Source organism: Halichoeres trimaculatus, unplaced genomic scaffold (assembly GCF_033239565.1).
Source record: "Halichoeres trimaculatus isolate MK-OKI-2021-1 unplaced genomic scaffold, fHalTri1.1 fHalTri1_scaffold_23, whole genome shotgun sequence".
Lineage (NCBI taxonomy): Eukaryota > Metazoa > Chordata > Actinopteri > Labriformes > Labridae > Halichoeres > Halichoeres trimaculatus.
Window position 1 is genome coordinate 3,383,738 of NW_027437201.1, and position 22,633 is coordinate 3,406,370.

Sequence of the window (22,633 nt, forward strand, 5' to 3'; positions counted from 1 at the left end):
GTAACATTCACAAAGACAAAGTAAGTATGGACAAAATCACAAAACAGAAAGTAGAGAGATAAACAAAGAGTAAAAACTTGATATTTAACAAAGTGAAGTATTATTTTATACCTCTCAAATAACAACAGAAGTAGCCCTTTTGTTGAAAATAAAACAGCAGATGGTGCCTTTTCATAGTTGTATAATCTACACATACACGGAAGACATTTCACACTGTGCGTTGATTTGTTAATGAAATGACCTTTTCTGTAGCTTCATTTCTGTTTTCAGCTGAAATGTTGCCTGAAAGACCTTTCTTTTTCTTAACAATCATGCATAGATGTTTTTAACACAGTTTAAACATGTTTTGTCAAATATTTTGGTCCGTTCTGCTTTTAAACACAGTGAGGCACAGGACAAAAAAAGAAAAAAAGAAATGAGGCTAAAAACCAGAACTCAAAGGGACAAAAAATTATGAGAGCTCATTATCCAAAACACTCATTATTCAGTATTGTTAACCTCAATAAATATTTGTTTCTAAAATGTTCTGGAGCTGCTTTTTTTCAAGCAATAAGAGATTTAAAATACATTTGGATGCAGTAAAAATGTATTGTTAAAAAACTGTAGAGAGTAACCAGAGTTATGTTCCCAAAAACAGGACATGATGCCAACTGTTGTTTGTCTCAATCTGGTGTTTTTAAACTGTTAGTCGCAGCTGTAGCCTTAACAGTTGTCAGTTGTCCTAACAAATGTTAGCTTTATGGCTAGCTCACTTTGTGTAAACTTGTTGTCAGCCTCACACACAGTTTGTATTAACAGTAACTGTGCAGTACATTAGCATGTATGAATGCTAGCTGAATGCTTTGCTGTTGCTAATGTGTCCTAGAACTTAAAGTTAAAGGTGCACGTCAAAAATTGCACATAAACACGTTGTTAGCAATTAACATATGGGCTCCAGGGCTGTTAGTTATGAGCTTGTTTTGTATGTGTATTAAAGGTCCCATATTATGCAAAAATCACTTTATTAAGTCTTTTAGTGAAATTTGTGGGTCTTTGGCTTTCCTCCCAGCCCACAATATGTGGTAATTAATAACAAAACCTGTACTTAGCAGTGCTTGTGAATATAAAATCCCGGCCTAAAACAAGCTGTTTGGATTTTGGGGATTTGCCGACGTCAGCGATTCCCTTTTTTGACCAATCAGGAGCAAGTCTGACCTGATTCGTCCACCGGAGCATAAACCCCCGAACCCACTCCCCTCCCCGCAGCTCTGCTTTTTTTTGGCTGTAAACGGCCCCATGTTTGTTTTCTTATATCTCTTGAAAGGGATGTAACTGAAATGACATGTGCCCTCGGGGATCAATAAAGGTATTCTGATTCTGATAGTTCCATGCAGAAGCTTTCCATCTCGGAAGAAGACAAGACTAAGTGTCTGGAGTTCATTTATCAAGGAAATGTTCCAGCTACACTCAGTAAAACTGTGCATGTGTGTGCTTGTCACTTCACAGCCAACTGCTTTTCCAACTTTGGACAGTACAACAGAGGGCTAGTGAATAGACTGGTCCTGAATCCAGGCGCATTACCAACCATCCTCCAACAAACCTCTGACCCTGGAAATGTGAGTATTTTAAATGCTGTGTGCTGTGGAGCAGATGTAAGAGCTTTTCCTCAGTGTCCCTGTCTCTGTGTTAGCTTCAGGATGCTAACTTTAGCTGCGGTTAGCCTGTTGTTTTAGCCTGTAATATTATGGTAAACGAGCTTCGCTGTTTTCTTAACATTGTGCACTTGGAGCTCGTGGCGCCGCTCTCAGTGACGCTGAAGAGTGGGGCGGCATCAGCGGTGGCTCATTTACATATGAAGGCCACGCCCACTAAATCAGAGCGTTCTGAACAGAGGGGCTATGAGAGCCTGGAAACAATGCTGCTGTGCTTGATTTATTGGCTTTTTGGACCAAAACATGTTACTACCATTTCATGAAGACATCAATGATCCATATTAAACTGCAGAAAAGGAGCATGATATGGGACCTTTAGTGTTTTGCAATACTGTATAAGTACATTAGTATAAGTATTGAGTATGAAGTATTTCTGCAGCTTGGGCAATGATTGCTAATGCAAAAAATGTATAGCCTAGCGTTCTAGTTCTTGAGTGCTTAAAGCTATAGCTGCTGAAAATAGCCAAAGTACGCCATGTTCCATACAAACCTAGCATACTGGTCCAACTTTTGACATGTAAAATTGCTTATATGATATCATTTTAACATCAGTTTGTCTTGGCCTGCTGAGAACACATGTTCCTTGCAAGTTGACATGCTAAATGTTATGTTAACTTATCACTTTGTAATGCACAAATAAAAAAGTGGTGCTTTGTATTTTTATTTAATGCAGCAAAGTTGTGCGTGAAACTCCATTAATTTTGTTTACCCTGTAGAATGCTAACATGATGTGATATAGGTATGCTAACTACTGCTATGCTAACATCTTGATGTACTAAATGGTATTATGTTAGGATGTTATCATTTATGCTATTTTATGTGCAGTTTTTTAAGTTGTGTAGTGAGGTTATGTGTGCCACTGCCCCTTTCCCTTTAATTTACATGCTAATATGATGCTAACATAATGCTAGCACGATGTTTCTGCTAAGTTACAGTTGATTCTGGCAGAAATTGATTTGTTTTATGAGTCAAATTATGATATTATAATTAGTTTATATATTTCTAAGTCTGGAATGATTGACTGACCTCACTGTTTTCAGCGTTATTGCTTTCGTGTGACCAAAAACCATCAACTTATTTTGGCTAAAGGATCTGACACGTTTTCTTTTTCCTCGTCAGCTGAAGGTCCAGATCGAGCAGCAGAGCCAGGAAGTTCCTGTTGGGGTAGATCGCTCTCCTCTGGAGTAGTTTCTGCAAAGCCTGTTTGAGCGTGAGGTGGCGGTAGATCATGAGGTATGCTAACACCAAGGTCGATGACCGGCTCATTCCCATAATGCAGTGCACCAGAACCTTCCCTGAAGAACAGACAAGGATGAGAGAGAAGAAAGAGAGGGAATGTGAAGGAAGGATTAGCAAGGGGCTTCAGTCTTATTAATATCATACATGGCTGCCCGTCTCACGCTGTGGCCTTTCTTTTTTTCCTGCTGTGTGCTAAAAATAGTTCCCACAATTCATTGCCTTTGTTCATTTAAAGTCCCTTTGCAGACTGGGGCTGACTGTCTCTTTAATCCCAACATGTCCTCTGCTTGATAACTTCCCTGAAAGAAGCCATGGTCACATTATAGACTTAAACTCTGAAAGGTAAGACCCTTATTATTCCTGCTGGCTGGAAATACTCTCACATTACAAGCTGTGGTGACATAAAAAGGGCTGCATGAAGTGGACGGGTTAGTTAAGGATTAATGAAGTTAAATAAAAGTAGATAGGTGCAGAAGAAGCCTCGGAGTCTTACCACCAGGTGACTTGAGAGCATTATGAATGAAATCAGCTGCAGGCTGGAAGTAAACATCCAGGTCAAAGTAAGTAGAGTCGTCTGCAGGAATGCCACAGTACACAATGCTGCTGCCGTAAAAACTCTGGTTCCCGATGCTGCCTCTCTTGGTGTGTGCAGCATTTAAAACATGAGTAATGCCCAGTTTCAGCAGGGTAGCCTTGTTCTGGGCCACTGTGCTAGCAAAACAGAGACAAAAACAGCATTCAATATTAGAATCACACAGCATCTCACAGGATTTATTTATAAAAAAATGACAATATTTTCCATTTTTAGCACATTCTGCAAAACTAAATGCATACTTACACATTCCCGATGTATATTTTAGGCCACACCTCATCTATTTCATTCAGCTGTAGCTTGCATGAGTCCAAAAACTTCTGCAGATCCTTCACAGTCAGATATTCTTTCCTCTTCCCTTTCCTGGCTGACATTTTGAGCCCAAATACCCCCTTTCTTGGATCGATATCTGCTCCAAATGTTTGTTGCATTAGAGCAGTTCCCGTCAACTCCGGCTCGAGATGATCTGTGTGAGCAGGTGTTTATCTGCTGTCACTGGACGGTTACCCAATTTAGTGCTTAACCTAGCGTGTAGTCTTACTCGTGCAGAGGGCAGAACAACAAACAGAGCAGCTCAGGCTCTGCTTTTCACACCGCTGTGGGACGCTAATTTAATAAGCCTCAAACAGAGATGAATCATCGCATAAAAGCAGTGATAATTGGAAGTAATTACGGACAAAATGTTTAAGTGCAATGCTTATGCTTGATGACAGAGAGTCCACAACATTTATTCAGCTGATACAGAGTAACAGCATGCAGCTAGTTTACTGCTTTGACATGAATATCCTGTGGCAGATGAAAGTGGAGGAAAATTAAGCTACACAGGTTTCAAACAGCCTTTAAAGTGCTTTAAATGCCTATTTTTTCACCCTTTGAATATGTTACAGGTGGACTTCAGCTGTCGAATCAAAGAAAAACATAATTAACCTCTCCTGTCAGCCTGTGAATGTAATCATTTTGTCTTCTCTCAGGGTGAGCAATCGGAGTAGAAATGTGTAGGCAATGATGTGTTGCAAAAAGTTGACACTGATGTTGTACACAGAGCCAGTCGATAAAGGTCTGCGGGTCATTTTGACCTGGAGACAGTTATTGATCGATTATTTAAAGTGATGCTTCTGCTCATAAATAAACCTACAGGACAAATCTCACCTGATATAAGGATGATGTTTTAAAAATAAGATCCATATCTGCTGGTGATCATGTGGTTCTTGAGGAGAAATGTTGTCCTGTGAAATCCTATAGGGGAAGAGGCTCAGCTGACATGTAGTTCATCCAGAGAGCATCCACAGCGCTCCACTTTTTCCTGCTGTTATGTTACAACCATGGAATAAATTCATCTGTTTTCCTCGAAAGTCTGCATACAGCACCCCAAAATGACAACATGAAAAAGTTTTTCTGTCATTATTCTTTTTAAATGTATTAAAAACAAAAAACTAAGACATCACATCTTCATAAGTATTCACAACCTTTGCCGCAAAGCTCCAAACAAATCTCAGGTTCATCCTGTTTCATCCTTGAGATGTTCCTGCAGCTTAATGTGAGTCCACCTGTGGTAGATTCAGTCAACTGGACCTGACTTGGAAAGGAATACACCTGTTTATACAAGGCCCCACAGGTGACAGCACAGTCACAAGACACTGAACCCTAAATGACTCCCCCTGTTGGTCAGTAGTGAGTGGGTATGATTGGGTTAACTAGAACAGATGGTTCCTTCTATTGCAGTTTCTATTGTCAGTGTGTGAATATGGTGCGGACTGGTGAAAGCAACTAGCATTGTAAAGTGCTTTGAGTGGTCAAAAGCAGTGTTTCTCAAATTGTGGTCTGCGGACCACTAGTGGTCCGCCAGTGCCCCCTAGTGGTCCGCAAAGACCGTGAGGAAATTGTGTTTTTTTAATGGAACATTCACGAAAAAAGAGGGGGTGTTGGTGCGAGTTGTTTGGCTACTATGCAAATTGATAAAATCTACAAAAATTGGTTAAAAAAAGCATTGAGTAATTTAATTTAAGCTAAGTACTTAAGTATTCAACTACTAGAAATTTTAAGTAATTTGGAATAATGTATCAGTATTGTAGTTATACTCAGATTTTTAAGTTCCATTTTCTCCCTCATTCTCAAAGATAACTACAAACAAAACACCAAACTATGAGGAAATGAGTTCACTTTTTTAATCAAGTCTCTGTCATTTTGGAAAAAAAAAACTTGTTCCGAATGAAGGGAATTAAGAAAAGAAAGAAAGAAAATGTATAATTTTAATCAAAAATAATAATTGGCGTATAATCCATTTTCAAAATAGTTAGCTACAGCCCCAGCTAGTTGTAACATGTATGATTTGAGTTTGTTCTCTGGGGTGTTGTTCTGGGGCTATTAAGCTCGTGGTGGTCTGCAAGAGTTTTCTGGGGGAAGAAGTGGTCCTTGGTCTGAAAAAAATTGAGAAACACTGGTCAAAAGGACCAGAAAGCGCTATGTGAGCACAGACCATGAGAGCAAAAACCAAGCATGAAGTCAATGAAACTGTCTGCAGACCTCCGAGACGGGATTATCTCCAGGAACAAATCCGAGGAAGGATCCAGAAACATTTCTGCTGCTTTGAAGGTCCCAATGAGGCCAGTGTCCTCCACCATCCATAAATGAAGAAGTCCAGACCCATCAGGACTCTTCCTAGAGCTGGATCCCCATTTCAACTGAGCAATTAGAGGAGGAGGGCCTTAGTCAGGGAGGAGACCAAGAACCTGATGGTCTCTCTGTCAGAGCTCCAGGGTTCCTCTGTGGAGAGAGGAGAACCTACTAGAAGGACAACCATCTCTGCAGCACATCATCAGGCCTGAATGGTAGAGTGTCCAGATAGAAGCCAGCCCCTTAGTTGAAGGCTCATGGCAGCCCACTTGGAGTCTGCCTAAAGGCCGCCAAAGGACTCTCAGACCATGAGAAAGAAAACTCTGCTCTGATTGGACAAAGATTGAACTCTTTGGTGTGAATGCCAGGAGTCATGTTTGGAGGAAACTAGGCACCCCCTCATCACCTAGACCATACCATCCCTACAGTGAAGCATGGTGGTGTCAGCATCATGCTGTGGGGATGTTTTTCAGCAGCAGGAACTGGGAGACCAGTCAGGATTGAAGGAAAGATGAATTCAGCAAAGTACAGAGACATCCTGGTGGAAAACCTGCTCCAGAGACCTTTAGACCTCAGACTGGGGCAACGGTTCATCTCTCAGCAGGACAACAACCCTAAGACCACAGCCAGGATATCAAAGGAGCGGCTTCTGTAAAAGGTCCTGCACAGAGGAATGCCCAAAGAGGGGTGAGCCAAGCTTGTGGCATCATATTCAAAAAGACTTGAGGCTGAATCTGCAGCTAAAGGTGCATCAAGAAAGATGAGCAAAGGCTGGGAATGCTGATGTACATGTGATGTCTTAGCTTTTATTTTAACAAATTTTCAAAAATTTCAAAAAGAAAACAAAAACAAATTTATTCCATTTTGTCATTTTTGTCATGGCTGTAACATAAAATGTGTTACAGTGAATACTCTCTGAATTCACTTTAATACTCGAGATGCCAGTCTCAGTGTCACAGTCTTAAAAAAATCATAAAGTTTAGTACTGATGCAATTTTATCACATTGTGAGAAAAAAAATAAAGTAAAAGAAAAAGAAAAGAAGGTAGTTTATTATTCTGCTTGCTTATTATGGTTCTAAATAAACTGTTTTGAGTGATAACCTGGAAAACTTGCACTAAAGTCAGGTAACTGGTTGGCAGTCAACAAATAAAATGACAGATAATAAATTTTGCGCAGTGAAATACAGGTGATTTAAAAAGAATTAACATTTTCTTTTTTTAATTACAGTGTTAGTAGTGGGTTTACTTGGTAAAAGTGAACACACAGCATAATGAATTCCTCTTCTATGTATTGAAAAATAAGGCTAAACAAGTCACTGTTTCTCACATTAAGTCCATAAATGGATTCGGCCCCAGGGTGAGTTCATTATACTGATCTCCTGTTAATAAAAGGGTCAATAACCTGTGAACAGGCGGTATGATTCACAGTCAACAAACCACAGGAGTGAAGATAAAAACAAGGGATGCTGTATTACTCTTGGATCAATCTGATAAATTTCAAAGAGCAGTATCTCCCTCCTCTGGCACATCCTGGTCTCTTCCTCCATCAAGAAAAGTGTAGGTTAAATCCATTAAACAGAAAATCTATTTGTTTTGGAGGTGTGGGGGATTACTCATGTGCAGTTTAATGTCCAAAGCACGAAGCTGTTTGAGGAACCCTGTGTTTGGGAAAATCCACCTGCGCTCTTTGACCTTATTGATGGCCTCTAGCAGAGTGTAATGATGGTGGATCATGAGGTAGGCCAGGACGAGGGAGGCTGACCTGCTCACTCCAACTGCGCAGTGCACAAAAACACGAGCTGGCAGAGAAGAAGAGAAAGATACAATGAGTCTAAAGCTGGAGCTGACTCTGAGCTGATTCTTCTCCTGGATGTGAGGAGTGGACAAACAGAATGACAATAAAGAAGATGATGGGTATTTACCACCAGCTGTGTCAAGTGCATTCTGAATGTACTCAGCAGAGGGAGAGAAATAGCGTGAGAGGTCAAAGGAGGGTGAGTCATCAGCAGGCACTCCATAATAATCCACAGTGGAGCCGTAGAAGTCATGACTCCCCTGACAGTGCATCCTCCCATGAGCTGCGTTCACAACATGAGTAATTCCCAGTTTCCACAGACTGTAGCGGTCATTAGCCACAGACCTGTAGGGGAAAAAAACATCTAACGAGATTAGACACTCATTAAAATGAAAAAAAAAAAGAAGTGGAATATTTTAAAATCAGAAGGTGAAAACTTACATGTCGCCAATAAATAAGTTGGGCCAGACTTCATCCACATGGTTTCCAAATCTTTTCCCCCCATACAAAATCTTCACTAAGTCTTTTACAGATGGAGTGGTAGGAAAAACATCTGCATTGCTCATATTAATTGACATTAAAAACTACTCTCAAACTTCCAAATTTGTTGGATTTCCTCCTCCTTCACATTCAATTTTCAAACCCTGTCACCACAGCCATGTTAATACTGACACAAGCAGGTGTTTCTGCTCTAAAATTACAAGTGACCCATTTTTTATACAGGTCAGTGCTACGTTTACTGATGTCGTGGAGTTAATTTTACACCACTACATGGTTTTTAATTTCTCTAGCTTTGTGCTTCAAATGAATATTTGCTTTTTGCTCAAACAATCTTAAAATTGCAGAATTGTACACGCAACAGAATCCACCTTACCCCGGTAGATGTCGCTGTTGCCCTCGAAACCTCAGCCTCTTGAAGGAGAATTTTTCCGCGCGCAGCTCTTCCAGACATTACCGCCCTGTGTTGTCAACATTGTATGCTAACCAGCGCGAAGCCAGGGAGAAATGATTTCCAACAAGCCGGCGCTGTTGCAGCAAACGCTAACGCGGCTTCTTCAGATTCTACTGGGATGCCATTTAGCCGGTTAGCTCGGTAAATACACCTGTGTCGGCTCCCGTTTCATCTTGGCCCAGGTGAGTGAGCGTAAGGCGCGCACAATGATAATGCTAGCAGGTAGCTCGGCAGCTAATGTTAGCTGGAGATGAATTAGCCTGTTGTGGGAGGGTTGTTATGGTGGAAGAAAGGAGGGTTCCGCTTGATTTCATTATAACCTCAGGCATGCATGAAGTTACATACAACATCAGTCACTAAATGAGCGTTTAATATTACAGGATAGAGTTATAAATTAGCATAATTAGCTCATGGCTCACCCTTATAGATAGCCTTCGATGTGCATTGGCTTTCAAGTGGATAGCTTTCAGTAGACAAAGTTCTCGGCCCTCTACAGTGAGTTTTAGCCGCTCTGTTAACCACAGAATTCACAGTGTTAACAAACCATGTGATCCCTAAACTGACAGACAAATTCACATGGTGTAAATGTGCTTTTTAGTTCTTGATGCAGAGTAATAATGAGATTTGAATAAGCTTCGAGGTCATTGTTTACATCTTTTAACCATGTCTCTGTATTTACTGTGGAGTGCATCTACACTTCTACCCACATTTGAAAGATGGGATTTACATTGTGCAAATTTGTCTCAGTGATCTTTCTCTTTCCTCAAATATTTGCTCTAGTCTTGAATGCACGGCTCACCAGTGGAGCTCAGTACTGCTTCCAACACTGTCACAAGTTGAGGATGTTTTCCTGGTGTGAAGCAGGACTTCATGCCTCGTTTGGAATTAGGATTGCTGATTCAGTGGAAAGAAAGAGGCTTCACTTCTTCTTATGATGCAATCTATGAGGAACCGACAAAAGACACTCAAAGGGTTTGACTGTCTCTTCTAAACTGTGTCATTCTTTTATCTTCCTATCAGAGAGAGGACAAGATGACACATCTGAGTGTTCGCCGCTGGACGCCTAAACATGTCGCCAAGTGGTTGAAGGAAGAAGGCTTCTGTGACTATGTGGACCTGCTGTGCAACAAGCACCGACTGGATGGCACCAGTCTACTCGCGCTCAGTGAGTATGACCTGCGCTCACCTCCTCTAGAACTCAAAGTGCTGGGAGACATCAAACGCCTCATGGTGTCCATCCGCAAACTCCAGAAACAGAACATTGATGTGTTGGAAGAACTAGGACTCCCCTACGATGGGCACTCTCCTACTGGCTCAGGAGGCAGTTTGGACTGGCTGTGTAATGGAGACCCGGGCAGAGACTGCGACAGCACTGACACAGCTCCTGTGGGAGAGGAATACCACCAGTACACGAACGGAAAGTACAAACAGCAGACGAGGCGTCTGGATCCAGAGTACTGGAAGACGGTGCTCAGCTCTGTTTATGTTGTGTTTGTGTTTGGATTCACCTCCTTCGTCATGGTCATTGTGCACGAGAGGGTCCCTGACATGCGCACGTACCCTCCACTGCCTGATATTTTCCTTGACAGGTGAGTGTGAGACAGCTGGGACACCCTTAAGTGTACTTTTCTAAATTCAGGGAAAAGTAAAGTGTTCATTTATTGAGCTTTTAGTTCAAGAACAGCATATATTCAAATCAGAATACAACACCAGATGGTGGACGTTGTAATTGCCCTACTTCCTTGTAGCATCTTTCTATTATTGTCCTCACATATTCCTGATGGGCTAGCTTAGGTTCAAAAGGATCTCTGAGCGTTTTTTTAGTGACCCACTTTGTGGTCTGATAAAGCTTTCATGTTTCACATTTTATTAGTTTTTCAGGAAGACACCGGTTTGTTTGCATAATGAATAAAGAACTAGTTTAAAACATGTCAGATGAAATATCTCACCAGGACCCTTTGAAGGGCTTAGTGGTCTAATGTTTATGACTCAAACATATGTCATATACAAACACAGCTCATCCATGAGGAGCCTGTGAGCCATGCTGTGACATACACATCCTGCATTGTTCATTATCTACAAAATCTGCTCTGAGCTGATTCCTCAACTTCAGTTCTTAAAGAAACAGAGCTTTGAAGACGTAACATCAGTGTCATGTTAAAAACCAGTACCTCTAAGGAATGTATGACCTCTGCTTCCTCACATTCTTCACTCAAAAGGACCATAAACAGTGTGTTTGAGTTAGAAGTGGGTGCGTCTCTCCTGCTTTTACCATGTAAAGAAAATACCCACTAGTTTGTAGATGTTTATATTCCTGCTGAGTGGAAAGCTATTGGTAGATTTTATTCTCCTGTTCCCATTCATAGAGTCACAAGTTGCTGTGAATCTGTGATGCATTTTTAATCTGTCCCTTTTTCAACAGTGTGCCTAGAATACCGTGGGCCTTTGCCATGGCTGAAGCATGTGGAGTGATCCTCTGCAACATCTGGTTGCTGGTTCTACTGCTCCATAAACACAGGTGGAGTTCTTATAGTGTTACATGCAGGGCTTGACATTAACTTTTTTGCTCATCAGCCACTGTGGCCAATGGTATCCCTGAGTTACTGGCCACTCAGTATTTTCACTGGCCACAATTTGTTGTTGGATAATTTTGTTCAATATGATTAAAGCAGATGATAACATGCTAAAGTTTACTTAAAAAAGATTTACAACCTCTTTAAATGTAAATGACCCCTATGCACACTCAAAACAAGACTACACCAATGTTAAACTCCACAGGTCCTTTAATCAGGCATTCAGCTCTGGTAAAGTTGTGTGTAACATTGTTCTCCTTTCATATGAAAATATGCAGTCTATTAAGACATAGTAATTAAAATAGTAGTTTGTTATTGCTTATAATAAAATGGTAAAGGGGATTAATTGAACTGATAAAAACTCAGCAAGAGACACTGTCTGCTTAAATATTTATTAACGATTGTAATCAGAAAATCATTTCTTTTTTCATGAGAATGACAATGGAGGAGAGGTAAATTAAATTTCCTCAGAGCTTTCATCATCAGAGTCATCTTTTTGCTTGTCTCCATGTTTGAGATAAAATTGAACCCCCCAAAGTAGCCAGTGGGGGCTGCGGTGTTACCAGCCACTGCCGAAATCCACCCGCATTTGGCCGGTTGGCCGGTGTTAATGTCAAGCCCTGGTTACATGTCATTGTACCTGGAGTCTGTCTACAGGTGGACTATGAAGACCTTTGGTTTAACATTCCCAATGACTCATAGGTCCATCCTTTTGAGGCGTCTGTGCAGCCTGATGGGGACAGTGTTCATGCTGCGCTGCATCACCATGTTCGTCACCTCCCTGTCTGTGCCAGGACAGCACCTGCAGTGCTCAGGAAAGGTAACAGAAACAACAGGACTTATCGTTTTATCATTTCCTGATTAGATCTCTGCATCTCACAGTATTAACAGTCAAACTTGTCTTCCACTTGTCAGATGTATGGTGACATGTGGGCCAAACTGCAGCGAGCTGTGGCCATCTGGAGCGGCTTCGGGATGACCCTGACAGGAGTGCACACGTGTGGTGACTACATGTTCAGCGGCCACACAGTGGTCCTCACCATGCTCAACTTCTTTGTTACAGAGTGTGAGTGCTGTTAAATATTATAAATGTTTGTTTTCTTACTTATCTTTAAACACAGCAAATATTTAGTTAAGGTAAACAGGATATATGTTGTACTTATAAGACTACAATTAAGCTACAAACATTAAAGAGGAGTATTGTGTTTTTTTTTTTTCTTAATGAATTTTTTTGCTTTACGTCATCCCTCTGCCCTGTAGCAGCTTTGCATGATTTACCGCCCAAAATACCCTATTTTTCTCACACTGGTGATTTAGAAACTCTTATTCAAGATGCCCTAATACCTGCACCACAATACCCTCAGTTATGAAATCACAGATATTTTTCACATTTGCATCAGGGGATGATTTTCATTCCCTTAACTACTTATACATCTGTCATAAGAGTATTGAGAGTACTGAGTCAAGAGGGAGAAACAGATGAATGTCTGGTAAGAATGTCCCTCTGATGCCATCTAGTGGGTTTTTCTGGTATTACAGCTGCATAAAACACCAGCCCTTTACAATCTTAATGAAACAGGAATAATGAAGTACTTTGAATAAGGTTTTTTTTTTAGGTAAAACTTGAACCTGATTTGTTTTTTCATATCTTCTTTCTTCTTGCATGTCCAGACACGCCAAGAAGCTGGAACTTCATCCACACGCTCTCCTGGGTCCTGAATCTCTTTGGCATCTTCTTCATCCTGGCTGCACATGAGCACTACTCCATCGACGTGTTCATAGCCTTCTACATCACCACCAGACTCTTTCTCTACTACCACACTCTAGCCAACACCCGGGCCTACCAACAGAGCCGACGAGCTCGCATCTGGTTCCCCATGTTCTCCTTCTTCGAGTGCAATGTCAACGGGCCTGTTCCCAACGAGTACTGCTGGCCCTTCTCCCGACCCGCCGTGATGAGGAGGCTGATTGGATGAAGAGAATCAGCAGGTACTGTCAGACATTTTGTAGCCTCTGCTGTTACGTCTGCTTTGTCAAGTTGCCAACTGAAGCAGTGTGTTAATTTACAATTACAAAGACAACCCTGTGGTCCTGTGACAGCTTTCAGGAACCATCCTGCAGTCCGGTCATTTCACTCACTTACTCCAAGACTTTTTTTTATTTTGTCTCTCTACAGTGGGGTCATTGAAATGTGAAGCTCTTTATGGCTCACACATGTGTGGTGATAACAGTTAAACATCAGCACCATTAGTACGTTTGTCCATAGCTTTTGATTCTTTGTGACTTTTGAAGGATCTGTTCTGCAACATGTGAATTTTCCACTCAAGATGAGACATGTGGTGTCGGTTATTTTCTTTGCCTTTGTTTGAATCATGCTGCTAAAATGTAATTTGACTTTGATTGTTGGATCAGACGTTATAAAAGGAGGCCACACCAAAAAGTTCTCAGCAGTGTTTCTCATACTTCTTGGTTTCTGTGCAAATGACCTGATCATGTAAAGCACACGGTGTAGTTTATACAAACATAGCTCAATAGATCACTGTTAAAGCAATATGTAAAGATCAACATGTCCTCTTTTCTGCAGAGCATATTATCGCTCATCATGTCGGGAAATGAATCCATGCCAGCGTTTGAAAGTCTGTTTCCATTCCTCAAGTCTGTGCTTTTATTTTGGTAATTTAAGTAAAGGATGCAGTAAAGTACAGAGCTTTGTTTCTATTGTTCACTTAGCTTGCCTTTTCCTTTCCTGACCTAGAAAGAAACCTTCTAGAAATTGTAAATAACAGCCAAAAGATGGAGTCAAAGGTTTTTTTCCAGCTGTCTTAAAAATAATTCCATTTGCCAACTGTTGTATAAAATGTCCCAATTTTTTCATGTTTACTGTAGATGTAAAGTGCTTTTTTCTCCCATCATTTTAGACCAGACAAAGCCCATGTGGAGCTTGTCAAGACAATAATCCTTTAACAAGACTCTGTAGAAATAGCTCTCAAAAGTACCCTTAAATTTGTATGTATTTGTTTATATTAATTTATTTAATTTTGTAAATGTTGATAGGTATTTTTATATTTCATACAAAGTGTTATAGCAACATGCACATGAAGAAATATGTTTACAGTTGCGATGTTTTTGTTTGGAACACGATGTGCTTTCTAAATGTAATGTTGATTTCAGATAGGCCTCGACATTTCATAGAGTGTAAACCTGCCACTGTAGTCAGGAGATGTTGTAATTTACTATAACTACAGCATGTGATAAAAAACATGATTCCTCAGTTGACAGTCTACAAAACATCCTTGTATTTAGGAGGGATTCTGTTGAGTTTGTAGACACCTGCAAAGCCATGTCACTTCATTCATGTTGGTCTACTTGTTCAGTCATTTCAAAAATTAAAAAAACATTATTTAAAGATCGGGCATTCTGGTTTTCTTTTCACTTATGGCACAGCTACAATGAATGGGTGATATAAATGACTAATACACAGAGTCTTCTTTACAGGTTATTTTAGCTGATGACACATCTTGGATGCAGAGGTCACAGGTATGGCGTACTTGAAACTTTACAAAAGGTTAAAAATACAAACTAATGGATGTAGTATTTCATTCAGTGTTTTCCCCTGCTACATGAGGGGATGTTTTTCATTCCTTGGCTCTCACTATGTATGTTTTTTCTGCATATTTTTATGGTTATTGTTAATATAGTTTTTATTTTATGTCTTTTTATTTTACTTCATTTTAAAACTTAAGTGTTGTTTTTTTTTGTTATTTGCTTGTGTGATTGTATCATTATTTCTTATTTAGTAATGGTTTTATTAAGTGCCTTTAAGATTTAAAAGGTGCTTTATAAATAAAAGTTGTTATTAACTTCATGCTATTGTGACTGTAAAATACATCAATACTATAAAAAAGAAGAATAAAGCTGTAATGACTGTATTTAATTAATTTATTTTGCTAGCTTAGTGTTTTTTTTTAGTTGCAGTTTTATTATTTTTTTTATAGGTAAAGGTAAAGAAAGAAGCAAAAAAGGGCTGTTTGCCCTAAAATATGTGTAACTTAACCTAACCTAGCGGTAACAGGTTTCCATGTATTTTAAAGCTTGTTGTCGTAGTAAGTCTATGGTCGTAGTAAATAAATATAAGCTAGGCTAAATTTATCCAAGCTAACATTGGCTTGTTGGTTACCATGGCTATTTGGAGGTCTCCCACTTGCCGGTTTGCTAGTACCAAATATTTGGTGTAAAAAATATAAACTCATGGACATGACAAGAATTGCCTGTTTTGTTGCCAAACCACTGAACATTTCCTTTATTAACAAATAAAAAGTTATCATATTTACGCCTCGCTCTTATTTCAAACAGGCACTCCATAAACACCTATGTTTGAGGCCCTACGGCGCCGAGGTCAGCAGGGTGGTTGTCTCCTCCATATCGTCCTACACCGGTCCCTGCTGCTCCATCAGCTGCTTTTTCTGTAGTTATCCTCTACTGTTTTCCACCAACGACAGAAACACTCGGTAAGTAACAGGCCGAACACTTACCGAGGTTTTCCTGTCGTGAATTTTGTTTTACTGTTGCATTAAAGGACGGTAATGAAAGGTCTCGTTCGCTAGCTTAAAAAACGCCCCCTACCATCCTCATGTGATCAAACTCCTTCAAAATACTAAAAGAGGTGCACCAGGGACAATGTAGTATAAATAATCACCAGAACGGTTTCACATCATTTGGTTTAATGAAATTAAACAAAGCAATCCTTTACGGTGTATACTTTACATTGACAATAAACATTTTAATTACATTGTTTTTTCAACATTATTCCACCTATATCTGGTTCTCTAAACTGTTTATCTGATAAATTCTCATGTAGGGTTGAGACTGAAATCTTTAAGGACGCAATGCGTTGATAGATTGCGGTTTTTCCAGGTGGGCTGTGACATCTCTATTCCCAGTGTTTGTACCGTGCTCCTGGAAAATGTAAGCGGACTGCTTCAGCTAAACCTTCAGTCTAACCTTGAGGCGTTGAGCCCTTATTATTCTGAGAACAGTGGTGCAGGTGTTAGCAGCTTCAAACGGGTGGGGCGATGGGAGAACTAATAAAATTAAGAAATCGAGTGATTTAGGAGTTGTAACTTTATTCAAACTATCACCCAAATTATTTTAGTTCCCAAAAAGCCAAAGTACATTATCATTGTTATTATTGTTTCTAATGTTAATTTTTGGGGTGTGAACTAGGGGGTGGGAATCACAGGGTAACTTGTATGCAGTACCTTAAATGGAGATCAGAATATCAGGACAATCTTTTAATGATTCGTCCCAATACTTGGTAAACTGAAGACAACAAAGGCAGCTCTAGAATGTTAAGTACAGGATTGATGTACAACGACAGGAGTCACATATTAGCACTTGAGATAAGTTGTAAATTATTTGGAATGTAAAATAATAATGATAAAGTCTGAATAGTTAATGTGATTAATTAGCTCACTTCAGAAATGTCATTGTTTTTCAATTGTTTTAGCAGTCGCCTGTTTTACTGTGATGTAAATTTTGGATGGTGGTTGTAGGGCATCTAAATGCTGTTTTCTTTCACCAATAAATGACAAAAAAAAACTTTTATAATGACACTGAATCATTCCAAATAACACAAGAAAGCAGCAGAGCCAGTTGGTAAAATAGATGCAGCTTTGTAAGATTAAGAACAGGAGAAAACACAGGCTCTGAAAAGAAAGTCTTAGGGCTAACTTTTGATTTATTAATTTATTTATTTTGGTGGATAAAACAAGAATATGTATACTAAATGGAAACTAGTCATGAGCAGTGACTTTCCAACTTTATTTTTGCTTGAAAAGCCCATCCCTTGTTAGCACATGTTGAGCTAACTTGGGTTCAAAATTCATTTGAATATGATTTTTTTTTTACTTTTTAGCTGTAGGGCTGTGATAATTGAGTCACTAGAGACACAATTTTTGGTAAGGCATTATTTTATTTTCAAGTATTAGAACACCAAGAAATACAGTTTTACTTGGGAAATGTCAAGTCAATGTCAGAAAGTCAGCTAAGTATAAAAGGCAGAAAACTCAAGAAGAAAGTCAAAAAAGGTCATGAGATGACTGCACAATGAGCCAGAAAAACAGAACACTTTACAGACTAAGCGTCTTAGAAATGATTCACGCTCTTGTGTTTTCTTTCTTTGACAGGCAAGATGGCAGTGCCTCCAACATACGCAGACCTGGGAAAATCAGCGAAGGATATCTTCAACAAAGGCTATGGTAACTGAAAGCATGATAAGAAGCAGTTTGATGAGTGTGTTCACAGGAATTTAGAGGACAGGCCAAATATGTGAATGTGAAAGACAAAGATCAGAATGTCATCACTCAGTGTCTCTGTGTTTGCAGGCTTTGGGCTGGTCAAGCTTGACGTGAAGACAAAGTCTTCAAGTGGAGTGGTGAGTTTAGTTGTCCATCAAAGAGCAATCACGGGTCATTTTTAATGTATATCTCACTGTTCAAGACATTTGTGGTCACTCTCTGTCATTTTTTTTCTGTTTAAAAAAAATTTAAAAAATTAAAAATTTGATTTATTAGTAAAAGCAGTGGGCGTTTGGCATTAGCTCTATCAAAAATTCAGAGCAGTAAATAAACATTAAGTGTTTTTTTCAGCTTAATTAATTTCCTCCTTTAATTATCCTAGGAATTCAAAACATCCGGTTCATCAAACGTAGACACCAGCAAAGTCACAGGAACCCTAGAAACCAAGTACAAGTGGTCCGAGTTCGGGCTGACATTCACAGAGAAGTGGACCACAGAAAACACGCTGGGAACAGAGATCTGTATCGAGGATCAGGTAAACGGAGATAAATCAAATTGTGTTGCTGATCATCTCAAAAACAAAGGCAATCTTATTTAATGTCTGACGTGTGGAATCATTTTCTGTAGATCACCAAGGGGCTGAAACTGACTTTCGACACCACCTTTTCACCAAACACTGGGTGAGCTGCAGTCTGACTGTTCATTGCTGATGTGGTAAACTGGCCTCAAAGAGCAAAGAACTCATGGTATGACTTTGTTTCTCAAACAGCAAGAAGAGCGGTAAGGTGAAGACAGCTTACAAAAGGGAATACCTCAACGTGGGTGTCGATGTAGACTTAGACTTCGCTGGCCCCACTATCCATGGAGCAGCAGTGGCCGGCTATGAGGGCTGGCTCGCTGGCTACCAGATGACCTTCGACTCTGCCAAATCCAAAATGACGCAGAGCAACTTTGCTGTCGGTTACAAGACTGGGGACTTCCAGCTTCACACCAATGTGTATGTTATGAGCATCACCCTGACTGTAGAGCTACACTATTCATGTGGCTCTTCTGTGGATCTGATAAGTGTTTTTTTGGTTCTCAGAAATGATGGTGCAGAGTTTGGAGGCTCCATTTACCAGAAGGTGAATGATAACTTGGAGACGGCTGTGAACCTGGCCTGGACAGCAGGAAACAACGGGACTCGCTTTGGAATTGCTGCTAAATACCAGTTAGATTCCAGTGCCTCCATATCAGTGAGTGTCTTTTTAAGATATTCTGTGCGTTTGTGTTTCAGATGTTCACAAGTTGAAATTTAAGTCTAAATGAGCCAAGGATGAAACTACTGATGTTTCTAGTTTTGATTTTAAAACCAATTTGCAAAAAAAGTTTAGAACAGCCAGATTTTTCCTCCTCAACGATCACAAACGGAAATCTGTAAGGTGAACATCACAGCACTGGAACTAGGGATGGGTACCAAATCAGGTTGCTTAATAGGTACCATCTGTAGTACCAAGTACTGATTCACATGAAATCAAATGGTTCCATGTTTAGGGAACCTAAACACATCCTTGTGACTGTAAGTGAGTAGAAGAGTTGGAGATTTCCATACTGGACGTGAAAACAGCACTGCAATTTTATCAATTTAGAAATAGATATGCTAAATTGAAAAACTTTGTGATTTTAGTATTTCACAAATTAACATTTATGACCACATAGCAAAGCGCTGAAAATTGGTTCTGTTTTGTACCGATACCGATTGCCAGGTACCAGGTATTGGTACCGTATAGGGCTGCACGATTATCGCAATCGCAATCGCAATGTCAGCACATGCAATTACGTAATCGCAAAAGAGGATATCGCAATCGCAATCGCAATGTCAGCACATGCAATTCAGATTTTTCTCCATGATAACCAAGCAAATCTGTAGACTCATCATGACACAACTTTTTTTTATTAAATCGCAAGCACAATCGCAATTTTTTCCACCTAATCGCAAATCGCACCTTTTCCCCAAATCGTGCAGCACTAGTACCGTATCATTTCAAATATGAAAGGTACCTGTCCCTAATTAGGCCGTTAATGTGGGGGGTTGCTAGGTGATGAAACTTTCATAAAGAAACTGAATGGATATATAAGAGAAACAACCTCTGGACAGATGACATAGATTGACTTGCGACTCTTTGACCTTACCTTCTTTTGTTTTGTTTTGTCTTTTAGTGTGTATTCCTGTATTCTTTGTTCCACTTGTGTAAGCCCATGCCACCTCCACCCCACCCAAAAAAAACGTTTGTTGGGTGGGGTGTGTAAAGCTTGTAAAAAATCAATAAATACTGGGAAATACTGAATAAAAAAAAATATCACCAAGCTAAAGTCCAGGGAAATATGCACCTGTATTTAAGTCAAAGATCGATGCAAGACAGTCATATTCAGAAGGAACAGAGAATCCTCCTGTCATTAATTAGAGCTTACTACATCAGAATCTAAATGGTTTGTCTAAATTCAAGGGAAGTAAAATGACTTCAAATGAAAGTATGAAACCATTGAGTGAATGATTTAATTCTTCCTCCTCTTCAGGCTAAGGTGAACAACGCAAGCTTGGTAGGAATTGGATACACTCAGACTCTGCGACCTGGTGAGAATAAACTCCTCTTCAATATGCTACACATTCAGAAGCAACAGACACCCACCAGTGACTTCAAAGATTACATTATGTGCAGTTGTTCTCACAGAATAATGCTGTACTTGTTGTAATTTTGTGTTTTAGATAGCCACAGTCTGTACAAAGCTTAATGAAAAACATAATTCCATTATCCACACATCTTACAGCTAATGGGGTGTTTCGCAGCCTGTCAAACCAAGTATTTTTTTTATATTTCTATCATTATTTTTCTGTACCAATTTTTGCTTCTTAACTTGTTTTAGTGTGTCTTTAAAAAACGACTTAAGTTGCTTGCCTCTAGTTGCCTCCCTTCCCACACAAACCACACCTACAGCTTTCCTCTCTTTGTACACACAGCAGTGTGTCCCAACCTGCCCCCTGTCTTTACCTTTCTCTGTGCGTGTCTGATCTATTGACAGCGTTCATCAGCAGCAGATTTTAGGAAGACGCACAAATAACTAATATCTTGCTCGATGTCTCGTTTTCTAATGGGAAAGATTTGTTTGTAAAACTGTGTTTTGCAGTGATCCAAAAACTAAGAGAGGGAAATTAAATCTGCAGCAACTGCTGCACAAAAAATGGGGGGGAAGCGTCAAACACAATCATGTTGACACGTCTTTAACAAAGAGCTGATGCTAAAGTCCACTTTTCAGCAACAAATAACACACAGCTAGCTGTGAGTGTCTGTGTAACCTGCAGTCAGAGAGGATCTCCTGCAGCGTCTTTGGATCAAACCAACTACAGGGAGAGGGTGGATGCTTTTTTAAGGTTTGAATGTAAGGCACAGGTAGTCAAGAAAGGGTTAAAAAGTGGGGGAATCCCTCCTCAATCAGGAGAGGTGTCAGGTCTGTCTGACCTGGCTCGCTCAGCTAGACCCAGGACACAGGAGCTGTAGATTTAATATGAGTGAGTGCTGAGCAATCTGTGGGTTAAAACTGGCGTTTTCAGGATGGAAGTAAACAGACACCACCTCAATGTCATAGATGGAAAAGACAAGACCTTACACGTGAACATTATGTCCGAGAACTAAACCTGCTCAAAAATAAAATTCTTTTGCAAAATTAAAGGTTTTTAAAAAGAGTATCCCAAAGAATTACTTTCCCTGGTAACTAATTACATTTATGAAGAAGTAATTCAGTTACTAATTCAGTTACTTTTTGTGGGAAAGTAATGAGTAACTATAGATAATTACTTATTAAAAGTAATTTGCCAAACATAGGCAGCAACTGACACAAAGCTTTAAACAGAGGGATGCACTGTTCCTCTCTCGAATCACCTTCAGAGCATGTGATATGTGCTTCAGGTCGTCAGATAAGAAGGGCAGAGAGCAACTAGAGGTCATTTTTAATCACTGGTCGATCTCATTTGGATAGAGAATGTGTGTGTGTGTAAACGGTGCTGGTGTTTTTCTTGTTTCTGCCTCAGGTATGAAACTAGTCCTCTCCGCACTGGTGGATGGGAAGAATATCAACGCTGGTGGGCACAAACTTGGTCTGGGCCTGGAGCTGGAGGCATGAGAATCTGCTCAGCCATTTCATTAGAAGAAGAGAAATCTCAGCAGAACCTGACCCCGAGCCTCACGTCTGGTCAGCAACTTAAAGATGAAGACAGAGCCAAAAGAAAATAAGAATCCTGAGCACCTCTAGGATGTAAATCTTTCCACCAGCCTCCTCCGGGTGTGGTAATAACAAACTAGTCATGTTTCAATCTTATATTTATGAATCCTCTATTCCCTTTGCCAATTTCTCCTCAATTGTGATAGAAACCCCTCCTCTGGGGAAGGTTTCCCAAAACAAAGGCTTGTTAATTTGCTGAAACTTGTTCATGTAGAATGTATAACTGAGCTGTTATTTTGCACAATAGAAGATAAACTTATTTAAGCGCTTTCTCCTTTCTTTGCACATTTTATTTGTTTTTAAGTAGTTAAGCTCTACCTGTTGGAAGAGTTACTTCAACAGAATATGTATATCAAGATTTCCATAGAGGCTTTATTATGCTGTGTGATGAGTTTGAGACCTCTGCTACCTGAAATACCTGCTTCAGAGTTACAAGACGACACTAAATCAGATCCTCCTTTCCTCAGAGTGATTGCGGTGAAAGAATGAGTGAATCCTCCACTTTTCTTCCCACTTTTGAGGACTGTGACACGTACTATGAAGCAGTTTGTTGGCGTGTGTCTAACCTTTGCAATAAAGTCTTTAAATCCACTAATATCCTGTCCAGTATGAAATTATGATGCA

The 22,633-nt window shown here is 39.8% G+C and overlaps 4 protein-coding genes across 4 annotated transcripts; 2 read left to right on the plus strand and 2 right to left on the minus strand.

Moving 5' to 3' along the window:
• Nucleotides 1-2,653: 2,653 nt before the first annotated feature.
• LOC141785170 (dual specificity protein phosphatase 13A-like) lies at nt 2,654-3,896 on the minus strand. Its single transcript, XM_074663329.1, has 3 exons — nt 3,769-3,896; nt 3,424-3,641; nt 2,654-2,986 (listed from the first exon to the last, which is right to left on the minus strand). Exons 1-3 carry the CDS (start codon nt 3,894-3,896, stop codon nt 2,775-2,777), a joined length of 558 nt encoding a protein of 185 aa, XP_074519430.1. The 3' UTR covers nt 2,654-2,774.
• A 3,416-nt stretch (nt 3,897-7,312) lies between these two features.
• LOC141785169 (dual specificity protein phosphatase 13A-like) lies at nt 7,313-8,891 on the minus strand. Its single transcript, XM_074663328.1, has 3 exons — nt 8,373-8,891; nt 8,059-8,276; nt 7,313-7,935 (listed from the first exon to the last, which is right to left on the minus strand). Exons 1-3 carry the CDS (start codon nt 8,507-8,509, stop codon nt 7,721-7,723), a joined length of 570 nt encoding a protein of 189 aa, XP_074519429.1. The 5' UTR covers nt 8,510-8,891; the 3' UTR covers nt 7,313-7,720.
• Nucleotides 8,892-8,895: 4 nt separating this feature from the next.
• samd8 (sterile alpha motif domain containing 8) lies at nt 8,896-14,862 on the plus strand. Its single transcript, XM_074663327.1, has 6 exons — nt 8,896-9,065; nt 9,904-10,472; nt 11,306-11,401; nt 12,159-12,276; nt 12,372-12,522; nt 13,128-14,862. Exons 2-6 carry the CDS (start codon nt 9,916-9,918, stop codon nt 13,430-13,432), a joined length of 1,227 nt encoding a protein of 408 aa, XP_074519428.1. The 5' UTR covers nt 8,896-9,065; nt 9,904-9,915; the 3' UTR covers nt 13,433-14,862.
• A 944-nt stretch (nt 14,863-15,806) lies between these two features.
• On the plus strand, nt 15,807-22,615 carry LOC141785369 (non-selective voltage-gated ion channel VDAC2-like). The gene is made up of 9 exons (XM_074663678.1): nt 15,807-15,964; nt 17,642-17,713; nt 17,840-17,889; nt 18,135-18,287; nt 18,380-18,432; nt 18,522-18,749; nt 18,837-18,987; nt 20,309-20,366; nt 21,819-22,615. Exons 2-9 carry the CDS (start codon nt 17,647-17,649, stop codon nt 21,908-21,910), a joined length of 852 nt encoding a protein of 283 aa, XP_074519779.1. The 5' UTR covers nt 15,807-15,964; nt 17,642-17,646; the 3' UTR covers nt 21,911-22,615.
• Nucleotides 22,616-22,633: the final 18 nt, after the last annotated feature.

Coding starts and splice junctions, on each gene's coding strand:
- samd8 (XM_074663327.1), top strand. CDS start 9,916: ATGACACATCTGAGTGTTCGCCGCTGGACGCCTAAACATGTCGCCAAG. Junction 11,402..12,158: donor CTACTGCTCCATAAACACAG/GTGGAGTTCTTA, acceptor AATGACTCATAG/GTCCATCCTTTTGAGGCGTC. Junction 12,523..13,127: donor CAACTTCTTTGTTACAGAGT/GTGAGTGCTGTT, acceptor TTGCATGTCCAG/ACACGCCAAGAAGCTGGAAC.
- LOC141785169 (XM_074663328.1), bottom strand. CDS start 8,509: ATGTCAATTAATATGAGCAATGCAGATGTTTTTCCTACCACTCCATCT. Junction 8,277..8,372: donor AACTTATTTATTGGCGACAT/GTAAGTTTTCAC, acceptor TTTCCCCTACAG/GTCTGTGGCTAATGACCGCT. Junction 7,936..8,058: donor TGCACTTGACACAGCTGGTG/GTAAATACCCAT, acceptor CTTCTCTGCCAG/CTCGTGTTTTTGTGCACTGC.
- LOC141785170 (XM_074663329.1), bottom strand. CDS start 3,896: ATGTCAGCCAGGAAAGGGAAGAGGAAAGAATATCTGACTGTGAAGGAT. Junction 3,642..3,768: donor AAAATATACATCGGGAATGT/GTAAGTATGCAT, acceptor CTGTTTTGCTAG/CACAGTGGCCCAGAACAAGG. Junction 2,987..3,423: donor TGCTCTCAAGTCACCTGGTG/GTAAGACTCCGA, acceptor TCTGTTCTTCAG/GGAAGGTTCTGGTGCACTGC.
- LOC141785369 (XM_074663678.1), top strand. CDS start 17,647: ATGGCAGTGCCTCCAACATACGCAGACCTGGGAAAATCAGCGAAGGAT. Junction 18,433..18,521: donor ACCTTTTCACCAAACACTGG/GTGAGCTGCAGT, acceptor TTTCTCAAACAG/CAAGAAGAGCGGTAAGGTGA. Junction 18,988..20,308: donor ATTCCAGTGCCTCCATATCA/GTGAGTGTCTTT, acceptor CCTCCTCTTCAG/GCTAAGGTGAACAACGCAAG.